The 19,380-nt window shown below is 41.4% G+C and overlaps 2 protein-coding genes across 2 annotated transcripts in view; one reads left to right on the top strand and one right to left on the bottom strand.

Annotated features, from left to right (window-relative positions):
- Ide (insulin degrading enzyme) overlaps window positions 1–10,008 on the bottom strand; it is a 118,096-nt gene extending 108,088 nt beyond the window's left edge. The window contains exons 1-2 of the mRNA XM_055613814.1: window positions 9,778–10,008; window positions 4,373–4,432 (exon numbers count right to left, since the gene is read on the bottom strand). The gene's annotated coding sequence lies outside the window, so the exon portion shown is untranslated. The remainder of the gene's footprint in view (window positions 1–4,372; window positions 4,433–9,777) is intronic.
- A 214-nt stretch (window positions 10,009–10,222) lies between these two features.
- Window positions 10,223–19,380, top strand: part of Kif11 (kinesin family member 11) — a 42,440-nt gene continuing 33,282 nt past the window's right edge. The window contains exons 1-4 of the mRNA XM_055613722.1: window positions 10,223–10,457; window positions 17,937–18,069; window positions 18,231–18,328; window positions 18,416–18,494. Coding sequence (XP_055469697.1) covers window positions 10,381–10,457; window positions 17,937–18,069; window positions 18,231–18,328; window positions 18,416–18,494 — 387 coding nt within the window. The 5' untranslated portion in view covers window positions 10,223–10,380. The remainder of the gene's footprint in view (window positions 10,458–17,936; window positions 18,070–18,230; window positions 18,329–18,415; window positions 18,495–19,380) is intronic.

The following is a 19,380-nucleotide window of genomic DNA, read 5'->3' as shown; positions in this document are numbered from 1 at the left end:
CCAGACTGGCCTTAAACTCACTATGTAGCTGAGGATGAGCTTGCATTTGTGGTTCTCCTGCCTCCACCTCTCAATGTTGTGATTACATGTATGTGTTGCTGAACCTAGTTTAAGCAGTGTTGGGCATTAAACTCAGGACTTTGTACATGTAGGCAAGCATGCTATCAATGGAACTACATCCCCAGCTCTGCAGAGTCTCTCCAGATGCCATATATGTGCATATTTATCTGATATATATATATATATATATATATATATATATATATATATATATATATATATATACACACACACACACACAAATTTCTCTCTCTCTCTTTTTTTTGAGACAATGTTTCTCTGTGTAGCCTTGGCTATCCTGGACTTGCTTTGTAGACCAGGCTTGCCTCAAACTCACAGAGATCTGCCTCTGTGATCCCAGAGTGCTGGGATTCGGGGCATGTGCCACTATGCCTAGAGGCGTCTAGAATTTGATGAGACTATTCAAATTCTAGGCATGTTCACATGTGTATTTGTATACGGATGCATGTGCATTTACATGTGAAGGTCAGAGGTTGACCTTGGGTGTCTTTGTGAGGATGCTCAGGATCCCATCTTCATGATTGCCAGGAAGGGGTTTTACCCAGAGCCATCTTCCCAGGCCCTAAAATGTGTCTGTAGGCATCAATACCCAAACTGTGACACCACATTACCAGCCTCTACTCTCACCCACTCCTAACTCCAGTTCTCAAAGCCAATTGATTAAATTCTGTCAAGGCTCTAGCAACTTCCAAGTCCAGTTGATGTCATTGTCTCCCCTCATTCCCATTCCTGGCTGAGCACACTGGGAATAATCTCTGTCTGGCCTGAGCTGCTAGAGTAGTGGGATACTCTCAAAGGTTCCTGTTTGAATCCTAACTTCCCTTATGTCGAACAAGTGTTATGGATGATGCCTGATGTCACTGTTGAATATCACCTGGCAGCAAGCACGGTGCTTGGTAAACAGCTGCTGGATTGGATCAAGCCTATTGATCCAATCCCATTTACAGAAATCACAGGGCAGTGGAGAAGGGGCCAACATGTTAAATCACATCAAGGTGATGCAATTAGCCATTTAGAACGTTTGAGACACTTCAGGAAAATTTACCTAATCTATAATTAATTTGCTGTTGAAACAGGGTCTTGCTAGGTAATCCTAGGCCTTCCTCAAAACAGTGATCCTAAATGTTAAAATTTGACATGTACCACCATGCTTACCAAAGACCTGATCTTCCTGACAAATAAATTACAATAGGAGGAAGAGAGGAAGAAGGAGCCCATGGCTTAACAGAGGACTCAGAATCGATAAGTCATGACAAATGTTTTATAAACAATTACATGAAAATTAAGGAGACAAAAAGATCCATGCCAACATTTTTTTGTTCTGTTTTTTTGGAGAAAGCATCTGTATGTGTGTGTGGTGTGTATAAATTTTACAGAAAATGACTAATCAAAATGCATAGTTGTGGAGTCCAAAGCTAGTGGATGCATTTACAACACAACTCCTGTACCAAAGGCTCAAGTAACACTGTGGAAGATGGAAGGGGAAAGTCTTTAAGAGCCAGAGGGTCAGGGACTTTGCTGCAAGATTGTGTCTCCTAGTGACATCAGAAGCTCTTACCAACACAACAGCCCAAATGTAGGCTAACCAAGCGTTCAGCTAAGTTTGTAATTTTCTTGTCTTAGCCTCTTGGGTGCTAGGATTACACCCTGCTCTCCTTCCCCAGGTATGATTTCCTATGTTTGCTTTTTTGAGCCAGGACCTTGTGTAGCCTTGGCTTCTGCTGGTGTCACTGTGTAGTTGAGAATGATGTGCCCAGCTTTCTTTTCTAAGCCACTCTTGAAGAATCTGGGGTTTTCTTGTCTATTTGATTTTAAGATTATATTTTAATTACATCTCTCCCTTTCCCTTCTTCGATCCCAACCCTCTCGTATTCCCCTCCCAACTCTCCTTCAAATTCATGACCTCCTTTTTCAATTGTTATTGCATATAAGTTTATTTGTATATACAAACATATTCTTAACTGTCACCTGTTGAGTCCATACAATGTTACTTGCATGTCTGTTTTCAGGGCTGACCACTTGGCACTGGACAGCCAGTTGGTATGCTCTTCCCTGGGGAGGAGCATTCTCCTGCTCTTCTTGATTCAGTTGTCTGTAGTTCTCTGGGTAGGGTTGATGCCTCACAGGCTTTTCTCCATGCAGTCTGGCGTGCTTTTGGGGGTCTTCCTTGTTTAGCCTATATTTGGGCTGTTGTGTTGGTGAGACTTTACAGGTATAGCTTCTGGTTGGTGGTTTTTTTTTTTTTTTTTTTTAAGACAGAGTTTCCCTGTGTATCCTGGGCTGTCCTGGACTTGATTGTAGACCAGGCTGGCCTGGAACTCACTGAGATCCACTTGCCTCTCTCTGCCTCCCGAGTGCTGGGATTAAAGGCATGAGCCACCATGGCTGACTCAGGTATATTCTGATGTCACTAGGAGACACAATCTCGCAGCGAAGTCCCTGACCTTCTGGCTCTTACAATCCTTCCACCCCTTCCACCCCCTCTTCCACAATGGCACCTGGGCCTTTGATGCAGGCCTTGTATTGGACTTGGCTCCACAACTCTGCATCTTGATCAGATGTGGTTTTCTGTAATGATCTCTGTCTGTTGCTGCAAAGACAAGTTTCCCTGATGAAGGGTGAGGACTACACTTATCAGGATAGATCCTGGAGGAGGACATGGGAAGTCTGGGTGTGGAATGGGGTAGTGGAGGTGGTACAAAGGGTCCTATTTGTTTGTTGCATGTTATTCCAGGTGACTGAAAGATACTGTGAAGCCCAAACTGACCTCAAACTCAATGAATGATTCTCTTGTTTCAGCTTCCCATGTGCTAAGATTACAGATCTGAGCCATTATGCAGGGCTTTTTGTTGTTGTTATTTTGGTCTTTTCTTTTTAATTCAATTTTTATTTATATTAATTACAGTTTTTTCACTTTGCATCCCAGCTGTAGCCCCCTCCCTCATCCCCTCCCATACCCCTCTCCAAGTCCATGGAGAGGTCCTCCTCCCCTTCCATCTCACCCTAGCCTATCAGGTCTCATCGGGACTGGCTGCATTGTCTTCCTCTGTGGCCTGGCAATGCTGCTCCCCATCAGGGGGAGTATGCAGGGCTTTTTGAAAACAAATCTGAAGCATTTCTATCAGGCATTACTGACAGTAGGCATTAGTAAGCTGTAGTGGTTAAGACAAAATGATACTAACATGAAGACAGACAAAAGGCCATGAAGAACTGTTGAGCAGTACCCACTAAAACTGTGCTTTAATATAGCTATCCATATGCCAGTCCATAATTTCAATTTTAGCTTTAAATAAGCCCAAAAGAAAAGTGAACAAATGTGCATGAAAATACATGCACTATGATTTTTTAACAGTAAAATTAGTTACAGTCCCAAGCTGGAAACAATCTAAATGCTCACTAGCAGTAAAATACACAAAACTAAACTCTGTAATATGTATGGAATACTGCACAGTAAAAAACAAACAAATAAAAAAACATGAAGGGAGGAGGCAGGAGCCTCAGCAGTTCAAGGCCATCCTGGGCTATGTAGCAAGTTCTAGGCCAGCCTGTACAACATGAAACCCTGTCTAAAAACAAACAGAAAGAATAGAGAGTGAAGATCTAACTTACTTTGTTGTGTAGGAAAAGGAATTAAAGGTGTTCTCAGAGAGTATGGGGGGGTTATCTTAGAAAAAGTGCTGAGAGAGAATCCCTTCATATGAGGAAATGATGTTTACATTGTCATGGCAATGTAAAAACAACTGTGAGATCAACAGAGTGGGGGAAAAAAACCACATGAGAAATATCAACAGAGCATCTGGGTCAGAAGAAAGTCTGGTATGTTCTGGGCCTGACAGGAAGCCAGGAAAGTGAACAGGCAACCTCTTCTTTCCTGTTCCCCATTCTTGTTTGCTACTGAGGTTGTACTATTTGAAAACACCAAGCAGTAATCCAAGTCTGGATTTGGGAAACTTTATACCTTTTTTTTTTTTTTTTTAAAGCAGGGTCACATGTAGCTTCAAACTTTGAACTCCATACGTAGTCAAGAATAACTTGTACTTCTAATCATCCTGCTTCTACCTCCCCAGTGGGATTATATGTAAACACCACCATGCCTGGTTTTATGTAGTGCTGGGGATTGAACCCAGGGCTTTGTATAAACAAGATAAGCACTTGATCAACTGACCTACAATCCTGCACTATGTAAGCATTGTTTCACTTAAAAAAAAAAAAAAAACAAAAAAACAGGGTTATAAGCAGTTCGTGAACTGCGCTTTCTCCATAGTTTACAAGAGCAAGTAGACATACTTACTGATGTTCTCTTCAGCATTCATACCCACGGCCACAACAGGACCTAACATGATTCCAGCAGCTAAAACAAAAACAAAAAACAAAAAAACACTTGAAATCAAGAATGGCACCCTCAGTTGTTCAGTGAAGACTAGTATACACATTAGTCAATAGCCTTACAAGATCATACAAATAAAAATGAGGCTTAGGAATATTTTTTAAGGTCTTGGGAGAATGCTTAAATTATGTTAATCCAGGATGCAAAACTACTCAGTTGTGATCTTACTGATTTTATTTATTTATTGATCTTGCTGAGTTTAAATATACATACAACTTGAAAGATATAGCAGTGGTTCGTGCTGGGAAGTGGAAATAAAATATGTAAGAGGTATAGCAGCAAGAACAGAGAAAACAAGTGGAGTGTTTGATGAGTTATTCAAAATCATTTCTGAGACCTGAAGGAAATAAGCTGCCAGGCTGAAAGGATTCTGAGTGCTTGGTCCAGTGGATGAAAGCAGATTTGCATATAAACTCATGATTGTACAATCTCTAACTCAGCCACTAGAATGCAATGCTCAGTCATGAATAGGCAGAATACCAATTTAATAAAAATAGTAATGCTGAGTATGCTGGGCAAAGAGTGTAAAAGATGGTGAACTTTGGAACTAAGACCTCGTGTTTATAAGTCAATAAATAACATTTAAAACTGATGAAACACATTTGGGAGGCAGAGGCAGGCATATGGCTGTGAGTTCAAGGTCAGCCTGGTCTACAAAGCACAACCAGGACAGCCAAGGCTACACAGAGAAATCCTGTCTCAAAGAACCAACCAACCAACAACCAAAAAAAAGAAAACCAAAATAACAACAACAAAACCCTGATGAAATAACATGTAACAGTGTGCATATCAATGCTAAAATACTGTTTTCAGCCTGGCAGTAGTGGCTCACGCCTTTAATCTCAGTACTCAGGAGACAGAAGCAGGTGGATCTCTAAGTTCAAGAGGCCAGCCTGGTCTACAGAGTGAGTTCCAGGACAGCGAGGGAAACACAGAGAGACCCTGACATGAAAAAAACAAAAAACAATTTTTTTTTTTTAAAGAATTGAAAGTGATGGTTTCTTGGAGGGTTGGGAAATACTGAGACAGGAAAAGCTGTTAGAAACTTTTTAATTATTCAAGTTGTTTTTGACTTGTCCACATTTTACTCTAAGAAAAACAAAAATATCTTGGGCCAGGGAAATGGCTTCCTGGGTAAAGTGCTTGTTGCTTAAGCAAGAGGACTCGAGTTCTGAACACCAGCACCCACGTAAAAGCCAAGTGTGCTGTGGAATCCTAGTCTACACAGTGAGTTCCAGCAAATCAATCTGTTTTATTTATTTGTTTGTGTTGGGATAAAAGGTATGCAACACCAACACCTTGATGGCAAATGAATCTTTTTTTTTAACGTGTATGAGTTCACTATCTGAATGTACACCTGTAGGCCAGAGAGGGCATCATATCCCAGTATAGATGATTGTAAGCCACTCTGTGGTTGCTGGGAATTGAACTCATGACCTCTGAAAGAGCAGACAGTGCTCTTTACTGCTGAGCCATCTCTTCAGCCTCCCAGCAAATGAATCTTAAAACAACAACAAAAACAAAACAAACCCAGGAATCTCTTGAATGAGAAATGCCAGGACAAATCCACCACGTTACATGGGTAGTATGAATGTTAACTACACTTACCATACTAAAAAGAATTTATAATGGTTGAGTATACTTTTTTTTTTAATTGAACACAGTGCCTCATGCACAGTAGAAAGCCCTTGGTCAACTGAGCCATATCCACAGTGCTGTGATGATTTTCAAGAGAGAAATGTTGACTTGTATCCTCATTAGTTTGGGGTCCACGAGGGCAGTGTAAAACAGCATTTCAGAGATAACCAACTGCTTAATGCAACAGCACTCTCAGAAGTAGCCACAGGACCCTGACCATCTCCGTTAGCATTTATGCTGCAGTCCAGAAAATAATGCGACCCTTTGCATTGCCTGCTCCACAGTAAGCAGTAAATGAAGCTATTATGAAAGTCAGTATGTGTACGCTGAGCAAACAAACAACAAACAAAACAGCCTGGGATTTGAGGTCAGAAATAACTGAGCTTTCGCCCAGTGGTTAACAGCTGTATGGTCACAGACACTATGCTTACTTGGCCTGTTGGTTAATTGCTCCAACTTCAGAGAGTTGTTCTAAATATTGGGATGGTATGCACAAACCATTTCGTATAGGAAGCCCTAGATAGCCTGTAGCTATACCCATTACTGGAGATTCTCAGTGGCTATGGCAGTGTACACCTGTAATCTCAGCCCTGAGTGGGGTAGGGTGAAACATGAACTTGCTAGGGGTTTGACTGGTTTGTGCTTCATAGCAATACCTGGTCTCAGAAGACATAATAAACAAGACATTTGAAGTTCTTGTACTTTTATTGTTTTTCTGCTTGATTTATAACAAGGTTTCATTGTACAATCCAGGCTTCTCTCTAACTAGCAATTCCATTACCTTCACCTCTGAATTGCTGGCATTATAGGTGTGTGCCAATATACCCAGCCTTTAATATTTATTTACTTATTTACTTATTTGCAGTGCTGGGGATCAAAAGCAGGGTCTGAAATAAACTAACCAAAAGGTGTACTACTGCATTCCCAGCTTGTATTTTAAATTTTTAGTTATCTTCTTGAATTCCTTGCAACAATCTAAAAGTTTTCATATAGATACTGTTTTGATATTTATTAAGGAAAAGGAAATAAAATTTAAAACATTATCTGCTAAGCACTTTACATGTTATCTCAGTCCTCTAGTAATTTTAACAGTGGAATGGGAGCCCTTAAAAAATTAAATTTCATACACACACAAACCACATTTAAGGGCCGAGACTGTCACAGCTGCCTAGCACCCACAAAGCTTTGGGCAGTTCCCAGTGCTGAAGTCCTCCTGTCGGTGCCATCAAGCTCCCTTCCCCTCCCCCAAAAGCCATCCCTTTTCAGTTTGGGTAACTTATCTTACAGATCAAACAATACAAACATGCTTCTGGGCTTTGCTTTGAAGGCAGAGAGTCTAGAATTTGTATTCTTTGTAGTTCTGGCTCAAACTATAAATAAACAATTTTTTTCTTCCAGATTTGTGTGTTTGTAAAGCATCCAGCAAGCAGCAGACCTGATATTTGGATAACAATATAGATATATTTTATTATCTCTATTTTGCTACAAGGAAACCCAAACAGAGACATTAAATATTTTCCTTCAGGCACCAAAGATATATTTGCTTTGTGTAAATATACTGGAAAACTACCTAGAGGTGTAGATGGTAGAGTTCTGGTCTAGCACAAAGAGACCCTGGGTTTGAACCCCAGTCCAGTAAAGATGGGTATGGTGGTGAATGCTTGTAATCCTAGCACTGTGGAGGTGGAGGCAGGATTGTCAAAGTCATCCTCAGCTATACAATGAGTTCAAGGCTATCCTGAGCCTTGAACATATCCTGTCTCAAAAACAAACAAACAAACAAACAAACAAACAAAACCCCAAAACAATGTGAAGGAGGTTCTAGATGAAACTTACATTCAGGTGGACAGAAAACACAGTGTAATTATAAACTGTAGTTAAGAAGAAAGTAGCAAGTTCCTTTAGAGAGGGTGGTCAGGAAAGTTTTGTTTTATTTTTAGGGTCTCTTGTAGCCCTACTTGGGTTGAACTTACTAGGTGTCCAAGGCTGATCCAAACCCTGAGACTGGGATTACAGGCTTGCCCAACCCAGTTAAAAAAGGCCCTTTGGTTACTTTAACTGGTCAGGCACTGTGGTGCACATCTGTAATCCCAGTCTGGGAGGCAGAGGCAGGTGGATCTCTATGAATTTGAGGCCAGCCTGGCCTACAAAGTGAGTCCAAGACAGCCAAGGCTACACAGAGAAACCCTGTCTCAGAAAACCAAAACAAAACACAAAACAAAACAAGGCCCTTTAAAACCAGAAATTGGCAGAAGTCTGAAAGATGGCTAAGGCATCCAAAGAATCAAAGGAATAGAGTTCCATCCAGGCAGATGGTACACCAGGTACAACAGGAGATGGGAGGGTGGTAAAAAAAAACACCTTAGAATAGCAGTCCTCCACCTCTCAACCTTTGGGGGGGTGGAATGACCCTTTGACAGGGGTCACCTAGGGCCATCAGAAACACAGATATTTACATTCTAATGCCTAACAGTAGCAAATTTAGTTATGAAGTAGCAATGAAAATAATTTTGTGGTTTGGGAGTCACCACAACATGAGGAACCTTATTAAAGGGCTGAAGCATTAGGAAAGTCGAGAACTTAGAAACTCTGAAGCATAGTCAGTGGTGACAGAAACTCGATGGGGTTGACAGTACTGGCAAAACAAGATCTAATTTCAATAAGATTAAAAAATTACGGGATGGGGAGACGGTTAAGAGCAGATAAGGGCATCCCCCTCACGGATCTGTGTTCAGTTCCCAGGACCCACCTCAAGTGGTTCTCAATTGCCTTTAATTCCAGCTCCAGGGGATTCAATGCCATCTTTTGGTCTTCAATGGCACCATTGCATACTTGGAGGACACACACGGACACACACACACACACAAAGCAAACAAAAAACAGCAAGGAGTGGTTGCTCATTCTTGTAATGCCAGTCAGAAGGCAAGAGGATCATTGAGGATTCACACAGGGCTAGCCTTGGGTTCAGAATGACATCCTGTCTAAAACACAGAAGAATAAAAAGCCAAGTGACGAACATAGCCTGCTTGTTTGATGGAGAGCCTGTTGAAGCCCACAGGGGCCTCAAACTCGAAATGTATTAGAATGACCTTGAACTCCTGATCCTTCTTTTCTGCCTCGGTCCCTGAATGTCTGTGGTGTGCTTTTTAAAGGTTATTTGCTGAGTGAATGCAGTAGCAGGGAGGAAAATGAGTGCAAGCAGGGACATCAAAGGAAGTCATTCAGGGACGATATTCAAAGCCTTGGAGGAAGTTGGTTGTAGAGGAAGGCCGGGCAGTGGTGGCGCAAGCCTTTGAGCCCAACACTCGGGAGGCAGAGGCAAGAGAATCTCCGTGAGGTCGAGGCCAGCCTGGTCTACAGAGTGAGTTCCAGGACAGCCAAGGCTATACAGAGAAACCCGGTCTCAAAACAACAACAAAAAACCCAAACACGTAAACAATCAAAAAAGTGTCGAAGTTCGAACGATTCGGTTGGAGGCAAGGATAGAAAGAGTTCTGCTACGTCCGCTTTGTGGAACATTTTGAGATGCCAGTGAGTCTCCGGGACTAGTTTATCGCTAGACAGTTGGCTATGCTTAATCCAGAGGACCAGGGATCTGTACTGTGGAGGCAGGTATTTGGCGAGGACACGGGCCCCTTCTCCTAGACCCGGGAGTTATGTCAGAGGCTAACCCGCGAAACAGAAGCGTAGCTCCGGGAACCTTCCGCGACGGAGGGCCTGTTTCCTCGGCCGCCACCTACACCTTAAGCGGCCCAGTGGCCGCCTCCACAAGCCCCGCGGAGTCGTCGTCACCTCTACGGAAAGCGAGAGGCCTCGGAGGGCAGGCAGGACCCAGCGAGCGCGGCGACGAAGCCGTCCCAGGCCCCATAAGCCCGCGAGCCGCGGGACGACCAGCTCGCAAACCGGACTTCGGACTACAAAGCCGTAGCCCACATCATTTCCGGTTTCCTCAGGCCACGCCCAGGCGTGGCCACGGTGACGACGCGCGTCCCATGATGCCCTGCGCGCCGCGCCGCTATTGGCTCGGTAACTTGTCTCCTTTTTCAAATTGAGGCGCCGAATCGTTGCTGGGTTTTCAGACACCAGCCTGCGGGGTCGTTCTCTCCGGCTGTTGCGGGGCGGTGGCCACGCCTGGAGGCCTGCGTGGACCGCGGGGACGCTGAGCTGCAACTCTCGGTCCTCCTGGCTGCGGCAGCACCGGGCGGGAGGAGGCGGGCGCCAGGTTCCCACAGGATCGATTCACCGCCAGGCCGCCAGGTTTTGGCGGGGCAGCCATGGCGTCCCAGCCGAGTTCTTCTTCCAAGAAGAAGGAGGAGAAAGGCAAGAACATTCAAGTGGTGGTGAGATGCAGGTAAGAGGAGAGGCTGATGCGAGTCCGGACTCGAAGGCTTCGCTGTTGGGCTCCTTCCCTCGCCGTTCGGGAGAGCGATTTGTTTGCATTTTCTGAAGGAATCTAAATTACGGTTTCTGAGTACCACGTTTTGTTCAATAAAAATGTTACAAGGTTGAGCTCTAGTTAGGGTTTGTTTCTGAAGGGGAAGGGTGTTGTTGGTTAGTTAAGCTGCATTCACAAGGAATTTGATGGTTGCTCTTCACTGAAAAGTGTGTTTCCTTTTAAACGCCAACTTCGCCGAGTATTTAGGTGTCATGGCCCACTGCTACTCCGTGAAGGTTGTCAGTGTGGGAGTAAAGGTTCATATCTACTTTGCAGGTAGTTTGGCGCTTGCCTTGGGGTTATTTCCACTTCGGAAAGAGTAATAGCTAGTTCTCTTTATTCTAGATGCAATAGCTTATTCACCTCTATTAATCAAGTAGACATCACTGAATTTAGGTTAGACATTAAAAACTAAGCTGTAAAGTGGGTTTATGAAGCTCACAAGCTAATGAAGGTACATGTCTGTGGTGCATCGTATTTTTCTCTTCATCTGCCTTTGTTCATAGACCGAAAGACAAGAATTGTGAGTAGCGGGCGAATGCTGGGATTCGGCTCTCTCCTGCCCGGTACCCAAATAAGTACATTTTTATTTTTAATGTTACCGAGGCTGGTCCGGAACTATAAACTAGCCACCTTTTCTGTCTCAGCCTGTGGGGTAGCTGGGATTGCTGGCTTGTGGTTACAGGTACCACACTACCCAATTTTAAAATGAACTCGTAGAGGAAGGATACTTGTTAAGTACGGTTTAACTTTTTTCAACATTTTAAAGGTTTCTCCCGTATATTAATGTGTATGTATCTTGCATCTGCTTTTGTTAAAATATTGAAGGAAAACGTTTAGGTTATTGTTTAGTAAGCTTACTAAAGACGATGGCAAGGGTTTGCTTTTGGTGTGTAGTTTTTGTGTATGTGTGGTTAGCTTTTTTCTTTACTTTATTGAGACAAGATTTCATGTAGTCCATACATGAAATCTTGAGCTGTCTATGTAGCATAAGATGACCTTGAAGGCTGATTCCCCTGCCTCTACCTCCTAACAGCTGGGTGTTGTGTGCCATGGTGCCTGTCATTTTGGTGTTTTGTTGTTGTTGTTGTTGTTGTTTGTGTTTTGAGATAGTCCTACTATGTTGCTGACACTGGCCTCAAACTCTGGCCTTAGCCCCCTGAGAGCTGGGGTGTTACAAGCTATTCAAGCTTGAGCTGCCAGACCTGCTGATGACCAAGTTTTTAGACTTGGAGAGGAGGTGTAGCAGTTACCTTAGTCTAGCCAGATACTTAACTGCTGCACTCTGGAACTTTAATTTAGTTACTTAATTTGGAGGTTTCTTTTTAATCAACAGGAAAGCAAATGCACTTACAAAAGATTTTAGCAAAAAAAAGGATTTAGCTGGACAGTGGTGACACATGCCTCTAATCCCAGCGCTGGGGAGGCAGAGGCAGGTAGATCTCTGAGTTTGAATTTTTATTTTTTTGAATTATGTGTATTTATTATTTACTTTTAATTACGTGTGTACATGAAGGTATGTGCATGCATACGAAAGTGTCCATGGACAAGCGTACTCTCTAGGAGCTGGATTAACAAGTGCTTGTGAACCTGCAGTGTGGGGAAGAACAAGAACTGCTCTTAACTCAAGGGAGCTCCCTAGCCCAACAAATGCACTGTTTTACAATTCTGTATTATTATTATTATTATTAAGCAGTATGCTACTATTTCTTCTGTTACTTACAAAATATTTGAATTATAAAAAGTTAAAAAGAACAAAGAATACTTAACAGTGGGAGTGTTGTGGTCAGGCCTTTAATCCCTGCCTCAGTAGAGGCCAGCCTAGTCTGTAGAGGGAGTTGGAGGACAGCAGGGGCTGCACAGAGAAATCCTGTCTTCAAAAACAAACAAGACCACTGTAACATGTGCTTTTATGCGTCACCCAAAGTGAGAAATAAACATCTCATGTGTGCATATTAACCTCCTGCATTTCAAGCCTTGCCTTAAGAGACTTCCTTTACCTTTTTCACCAGTGAAAAATGTTTACATTGTGTCTGTTATGTAGCGTCTTGGTATAGGTTTTTCTTTTTCTTGTCTGGCCTTTTCTCCATCAGGTAGTGTTCCTGGTGCCAATGTGTCAATGAGTTTTAATAAGCAACATATGAGGTTTTCTCCGGCTGTTGGTCAGATCCATTTTGTCTCGTTTGTGTGTTTGGTGGCAGGGTCTCGGTATGTAGCCTTTGTGTGTTCTGTGTGCTCAAGCACATGCCCCTGTGTGCTCAAGCACATGCCCGTGTGCATGTGCCACCACGCAGACTTGGCGATTCAAGGACAACTCTCAGGAGTTGGGTCTATCCTTTGGGTACCTGGAATTGAGCTCAGGTTGTGAGATGTGGTGAGAAGTACCCTCTCCCATTGGATCTAAGATCAATGGATCTTAATTTAAAATTACTGTTTTAGTTCAAAATACGAAGTATAGGATTTCATCACGGCATCTTCGTATACCTGTGATTATGTGATTTCCTCATTTGTTTTCTTCCCTCACTACCCTTTGACCCTTCTCTTCTCTAGCTCATTCTCCCTATTAGTCCCTGAATTTATTTACTAGTGTTGTTTGTGCCTCTGCCCTGTATGTGCTGGTCCCGCCACGCCCAGCTGTTTTGTTTTTTTTTTCCTTCCTTTTCTTTTGAGAAAGGGTGTGAATGAGACAGGTGGCCTCGCTCTTGAGCTGCTTTCTGCCCCCACTTCCCAAGTGCTGAGATTACTTAATTTTAATTACTTTAATGATGTGAATACATGTGTGTCTGTGTGTGGATATGTGCATAGGAGTTTGGGTATCTCTGGAGTTCAGAAGAGGCTGCTGGATCCCCTGGAGCTGCAGTTGTGGGTGGTTGGGTTCAGTGTGGACGTGTAGCTGCTAAATTCTCTCTCTGGTTCTGTTTTTGTTGTTGTTTGTTTGTTTTGTTTTTGTTTTTTGTTTTGCTCACTAGTTTATCTCTACTATCTATCATAAGTGCATGATGAATATTTGTGGAATAACACATAACTTAAAAACATTAAAAAAATCTTTAGTCTCCTTCTCTTACCATTTTAGTTCAAAGTTTTACATATCTGTATTGAGATCCAAATTGATGGAGTTTGCTAGGACTCAGCAGGAACCTTACAATTTCTAGTTAAAGGATTGGGTTAGGGTAATAGCTTGCAAGTACTTTTTCTGGCGGCACTGACAGTCTCTAAAGTACCCCTTGAGAGTTTCTATAATTCTATTTCGCCTCCGCTGGCATGTACCTTGCTGAGTAGATATGCTGGCCTGTAAGTCACAGAATCTTCCTGCCTCTGCCTGGGATTTAACGGCACGTGACACCATGCCCAGCAGGAATTTTCATTACTTTTAATAATATGTAATTTGTATAAATTTCCTCTTTCTCTGTCCTGACTATTTGAATGGCATTCATTCAGTAGCTTAATCGCAAGTTCATGCAAGAGAGTAACATAGAGATGCTGGGAATAGTTAACTAATTGGAAAAATTTTAGTTGGAAAGCAAATCTGTTACGCTTGATACTTTTAGCTTACCTCAGTATATGTTGGTTTTAACTTAGATTTTAGTGAACTCTTAATGATGTATATTCCTGTGAGTAATATGCATTGTGTAGGCTTCAGTGGAGCGGCAAAATAACAGCATTACTAATGCTCAGGAGCAAAATTTTCCAAGATCACAAATTTGCTCCTCTGACCACTCAGTAATATGCTAGTGACTGGGGTATGGGAAGAGAAGGTGAGGTTTGCATCTTAAATAAATAACACCTTGGCTGTCTAGCAATGAAAGAAAGAGATTTTCTATTTAAACTTTCCTTATATAATATGCATACTCAGTGGGATAAATAACTCAGGTTGTTCCTTTGGCTCAATTATGTATTAAGTATATAAATATGTTATGAATGCTACTCTGTGGACTGTAGTTCTTGATAGGGATTAAATGGGGCCTAAGTTGATCTGCTATGGCAGACAGTTGACTTTTAAAGGTTACAGTTCCTAGAAATAAAATAGGTTGTTTTAATTTTCAGTTTACTTAGGTTTTTTATCCTTCTTCTTGGGATGAAATTTATTAAGTAATATAGCTTGACATAGTACCAAGCTTAGTACTGGGGAGATAGTAAACTAAAAAATATCCTAGTCTGAATTCTGTTAGGCACTAACGAACAAATTGTGAGAGATGAGGTTTAAAAAGGAGTATGGTAGGGGCTGGAGAGATGGCTCAGCAGTTCAGAGCACTGGCTGCTCTTCAAGAGGACAGGTGTTCAATTCCCAGCATCCACCTGACAGCGCACACCTGTCTGCAACTACAGTTCCAGAGCTTCTGTACTTTGCGCAGATATACATGCAGGCAAAACACCAATGGAGATAAAATACACATAAATTATATATTCTTTAAAAAGGAGTGTAGTAGGAACATACAACCAAAATTTACAGTGGTCTTACTTGAGGTTTATGGGGAAGAAGAATTCATGAGCAGAATCCCAGGGTTCGTTTTGAGTCAGGTGTGTGCCAGGCTTGCTGCCAGTTGAGCTTCATCCTTAGCTCAACAAAGAACCATTTTCTTTCTTTTTTTTCCCCCCTTTTAAAAAAACATCATTTGGTTGGTTGGTTGGGGGCATATAGTGGCCAGAGGACAACTTGTAGGTTCCTTCTTTTCTCCGTGTGGAATCTGGGGTTTGACCTCAACTTTTCAGGCTTGGTGGCAAGCACCCACTGATCCATCTCAGTCTCCCATCCAGTCCCTCTTCCTCTTTATCTTTATGCCAGGCAGTAGTGGTGCACGTCTTTGATCCCAGCACTTGGGAGGCAGAGGCAGACATCTCTGTGAGTTCAAGGCCAGCCTGGTCTACAAAGCGAGTCCAGGACAGTCAAGGCTATACAGACAAACCCTGTCTTGGACAACAACAAAAATGTATTTTTATATGTGGTGTGAAAGCATATGCAGCCCTAAGTTGGATAACTTGCTAGATGGCCCAGGGTCTCTCATGGAACCTAGGGCTTACAATTCTGCTGTTCTAGTTAGCCAGCTTGCTCCAGAGATCTCCTGTCCCCGTTGTCTGAGAAAGCGCCAGATTGATTTCCAAAGGGGTTGTACAAAGTTACATTCCCCCTGGCAATAGTGGGGACCCTCTTCTCCACATCCTCTCCAGCATGTGTTGTCACCTGAGTTTTAGATCTTAGCCATTCTGATGGGTGTAAGATGGAACCTCAGAGTTTTGATTTGCAATTCCCTGAGACTAAAGATGTTAAGCATTTCTTTACGTGTTTCTCTACCATTCAATATTCCTCTGTTGAGAATTCTCTGTTTAGCTCTGTACCCCATTTTTAAATTGGATCATTTGGTTTGTTGGTGTTTAATTTCTTGAGTTCTTTATATATTCTGGATATTAGCCCTCTGTCAGATGTAGGGTTGGTGAAGATCTTTTCCCAGTTTAATTGGCTGTTGTTTTGTTCTGTTGACACTGTCCTTTCCTTTACAGAAGCTTTTAAGTTTCATGGGGTCCCATTTACTAATTGTTGATCTCAGAGCTTGAGCTGTTGGTGTTTTGTTCAGGAAGTTGTCTCCTGTGCCAATGAGGTCAAGGCTCTTCCCCACTTTTTCTTCTCACAGATTTAGTGTGTCTGCTTGTTGAGGTCTTTGATCCACTTGGACTTTACTTTTGTGCAGGATGATAAATATGGATCTATTTGCATTTTTCTACATCTAGACATCCAGTTAGACCAGCACTACTTGTTGAAGATGCTGTCTTTTTCTATTGTATGGCTTTGGCTTCTTTGTCAAAAATTAGGTGTACATAGGTGTGTGGTTTATCTCTTGGTCTTTGATTTTATTCCATTGGTCCTCCACTCTATTTCTATGCCAGTACCATGCCGTTTTTATTACTATATAGTTGCTCTATACTACATTTTGTGATCGGGGTGGAGATACCACCAGAAGTTTTTTATCGTATAGGGTTGTTTTAGCTATTCTGGGTTTTTTGTTTTTCCATATGAAGTTGAGAATTGTTCTTTCAAGGTTAGTAAAGAATTGTTTTGGTATTTTGATGAGAATTCCTCAAGAACCAGCTATACCATTTCTGAGCATATATCCAAAAAATGTTCAATCATACAAACAAGGACATTTGCTCAACTATCTTCACAGCGGCTTTATTCATAATAGCCAGAATCTGGAAACAACCTAGATGTTTCTCAGCTGAAGAATGGTATTTCTGTATTCCAGCTGTATCACACATAGAAGGTTTTTGGATGTGATTTTTTATTTTTATTTTTATTTTTTTGCCAGAGAGCCATGTTCTGAATTCAGATTCCTCCATAGTGATGCTGCTAAATTCAGGTTGAAAAACTAACACAGAGTTAGCATAAGTATATGCCTGAGCAGTGGGTACTTTGGGCATAGTAAGTGGCCTGCATATCCATCATTTTATTGAATTAAACTGCACTTTTACTATAATTTTAGCTGTGCTGGGTATTGGACCCAGGCCCTCACATGTGCTAGGTAAACACTATGCTACTCAACTATATCTGCAGTCTTTTCTGAGATCAGCTCCTACTAAATTTCCAAAGTTGCCCTTAAACTCAATCTGTAGCTCAGGCAGGTTTTGTAACTTGAGATCCTCCTGTCTCAACTTCCTCAGTAGCTGGGACTCCAGGCCTTTGACAATTATTTTTGTATACTTTTTATTTCATGCCAGATAGTCCCTGGATGGTTTATATCTTACATATAAACTTGATGTTCTTTCTGCTACATTATAACCTAACAACCACAGTTAGGAATATTGAAGATATGAGCTGCTGTGGTGGTACACACCTTTGGGAGGCAGAGGCAGTATCTCTGTGAGTTCCAGGACCACCAGGACTACAGAGAGACACTGTCTCAAAATAAATAAATCAAGTGGGAATGAAGTTCTAAAAAAGAGGTATTTTTATATCTTAAATTATGTTAGCCTCTGTTCTAAAACACTTAGAATGGGGGCTGAGGATGTGGTTCATCCTCAAGTGTGTTTGCCTGGCATGCAGGAAACCATGGGTTTGATCTCTACTGCCTCATAATCTTAGTACTTGATGCAGAAAGATCAGGAGTTCAAGGCCAGCCACTGCTACGTAGTGAGTTTGAAGCCTGCCTGCACTACATGAGACTTGCCTCAAAAACAAAAAGGACGCTTGATTATGTTTTATCCATCTTTGAAAATTGATTTTATTTCTGGGGAACTGAAGCCTTTATGATCTACTGTCTGCTTTATCATGTCGTTTCCTCTTTATTTAATCCCTGTGAACAATTTCATATTACATATTTTTCTTGATTAGTGTAATTGAGGAAAGTATTACTATTTAACTTTAATTAAGTAAAAGTTTCAAATTCTACCTATTTCTTTTTACAGACCATTTAATTTGGCAGAGCGGAAAGCTAACGCCCACTCGGTAGTAGAATGTGATCATGCTCGGAAAGAAGTTAGTGTACGAACTGCAGGACTGACTGATAAGACCTCAAAGAAAACATACACTTTTGATATGGTACTTCTTTTCTTTTCTTCTTGAGTATTCACTAATGTAAAGTAATTCCATGGAAAATGGTATGCTTCTGAACTTTGCCTTCAGGTTTGTTGAGCTAGTTTCTAGTGGGCAGATTATTAACATGAATGATGTTGCTCAGAGCTTTCTCTTTTTTAAAATAGGTGTTTGGAGCATCTACGAAACAAATTGATGTTTACCGAAGCGTTGTTTGCCCAATTCTAGATGAAGTTATTATGGGTTATAATTGCACCATCTTTGCGTAAGCAAAACAACTAATTTTCAAGTTTAGAAGGTTTAGATGTGTGTATTTGTTTTTGATTTAATACTTTTTTTGAAATCTTGACAGATATGGCCAGACTGGCACTGGAAAAACTTTTACAATGGAAGGTGAAAGGTCACCTAATGAAGCATATACCTGGGAGGAGGTATTTATTGTTTATAATGTCCTTTTACCTCAGTTGCAGCAAAAATTTAGCCAGCTAAATTTTACCGACTTGTTTACCTCTTGAAATGTAGAAGATCAGAGAACCATGTCATCCGTGGACCTAAGTTCTTTATTGTCCTAAAGTACAATCAGTAGTAGTTTAGTAAAATAACTGTTGTGTCAGAAATACATGGTCTCATTGGGAGAGATAAGACCAACACATACAGTGAAGTGATAAAAAGAGAGGGTCTACTTAGGCTCCAGAATAGCAGGAACAGAATGCAGGCTCTTCCTCTACCATGCCTTTCAAGACTCTTAGCGGGTACCTAAAATAGTAAGCAATTTGTATACTATGTCTTTTCTTACATATGCACTTATGATAGCATCCAGTTTATGAGTTAGGTATAATAAAATTTTATCAACAACTAATAATATAAGAATTGTAGCAATATACTATAATATGTTATTCAAATATGGTTTCTCTCTGTCTCAAAATTTTATTCTACTTTCACTTTGTCACTTAAATGAAGCTCTTTACATTTTTCTCTTTGATATGTCCAACTTGCCAAAATTACTGCTATTGTGCTTTAGGTGGTAGTTTAATATTATTATTATTATTATTTTGTCTTATTGACACAAAGTCTTATACTATAACCCAGGCTGGCCTGGAACTCACTATACATTGCTCTTTCACTTGTAATAATTGTTGCATCTCAGCCTCCATAGTTCTGGGATTATATGAAATGAGTTACTCTATATTTAACACTATCCTTTCAGAACAATGGCTATTATAACCAATAGTGCTCCCAAGTGGCTGATAAGCAGGAAGCATAGACAGTACTTATATAAAATCAAAGGGGTGATTCGTCTTCCTGGCAGGATAGTGC

The sequence above is a fragment of the Psammomys obesus genome, unplaced genomic scaffold (assembly GCF_907164565.1).
Source record: "Psammomys obesus unplaced genomic scaffold, mPsaObe1.curated_primary_1811, whole genome shotgun sequence".
Taxonomy (NCBI): Eukaryota; Metazoa; Chordata; class Mammalia; order Rodentia; family Muridae; genus Psammomys; species Psammomys obesus.
The sequence above is the reverse complement of the archived record's forward strand: the minus strand, read 5'-3'. Positions and strand labels throughout refer to the sequence as shown.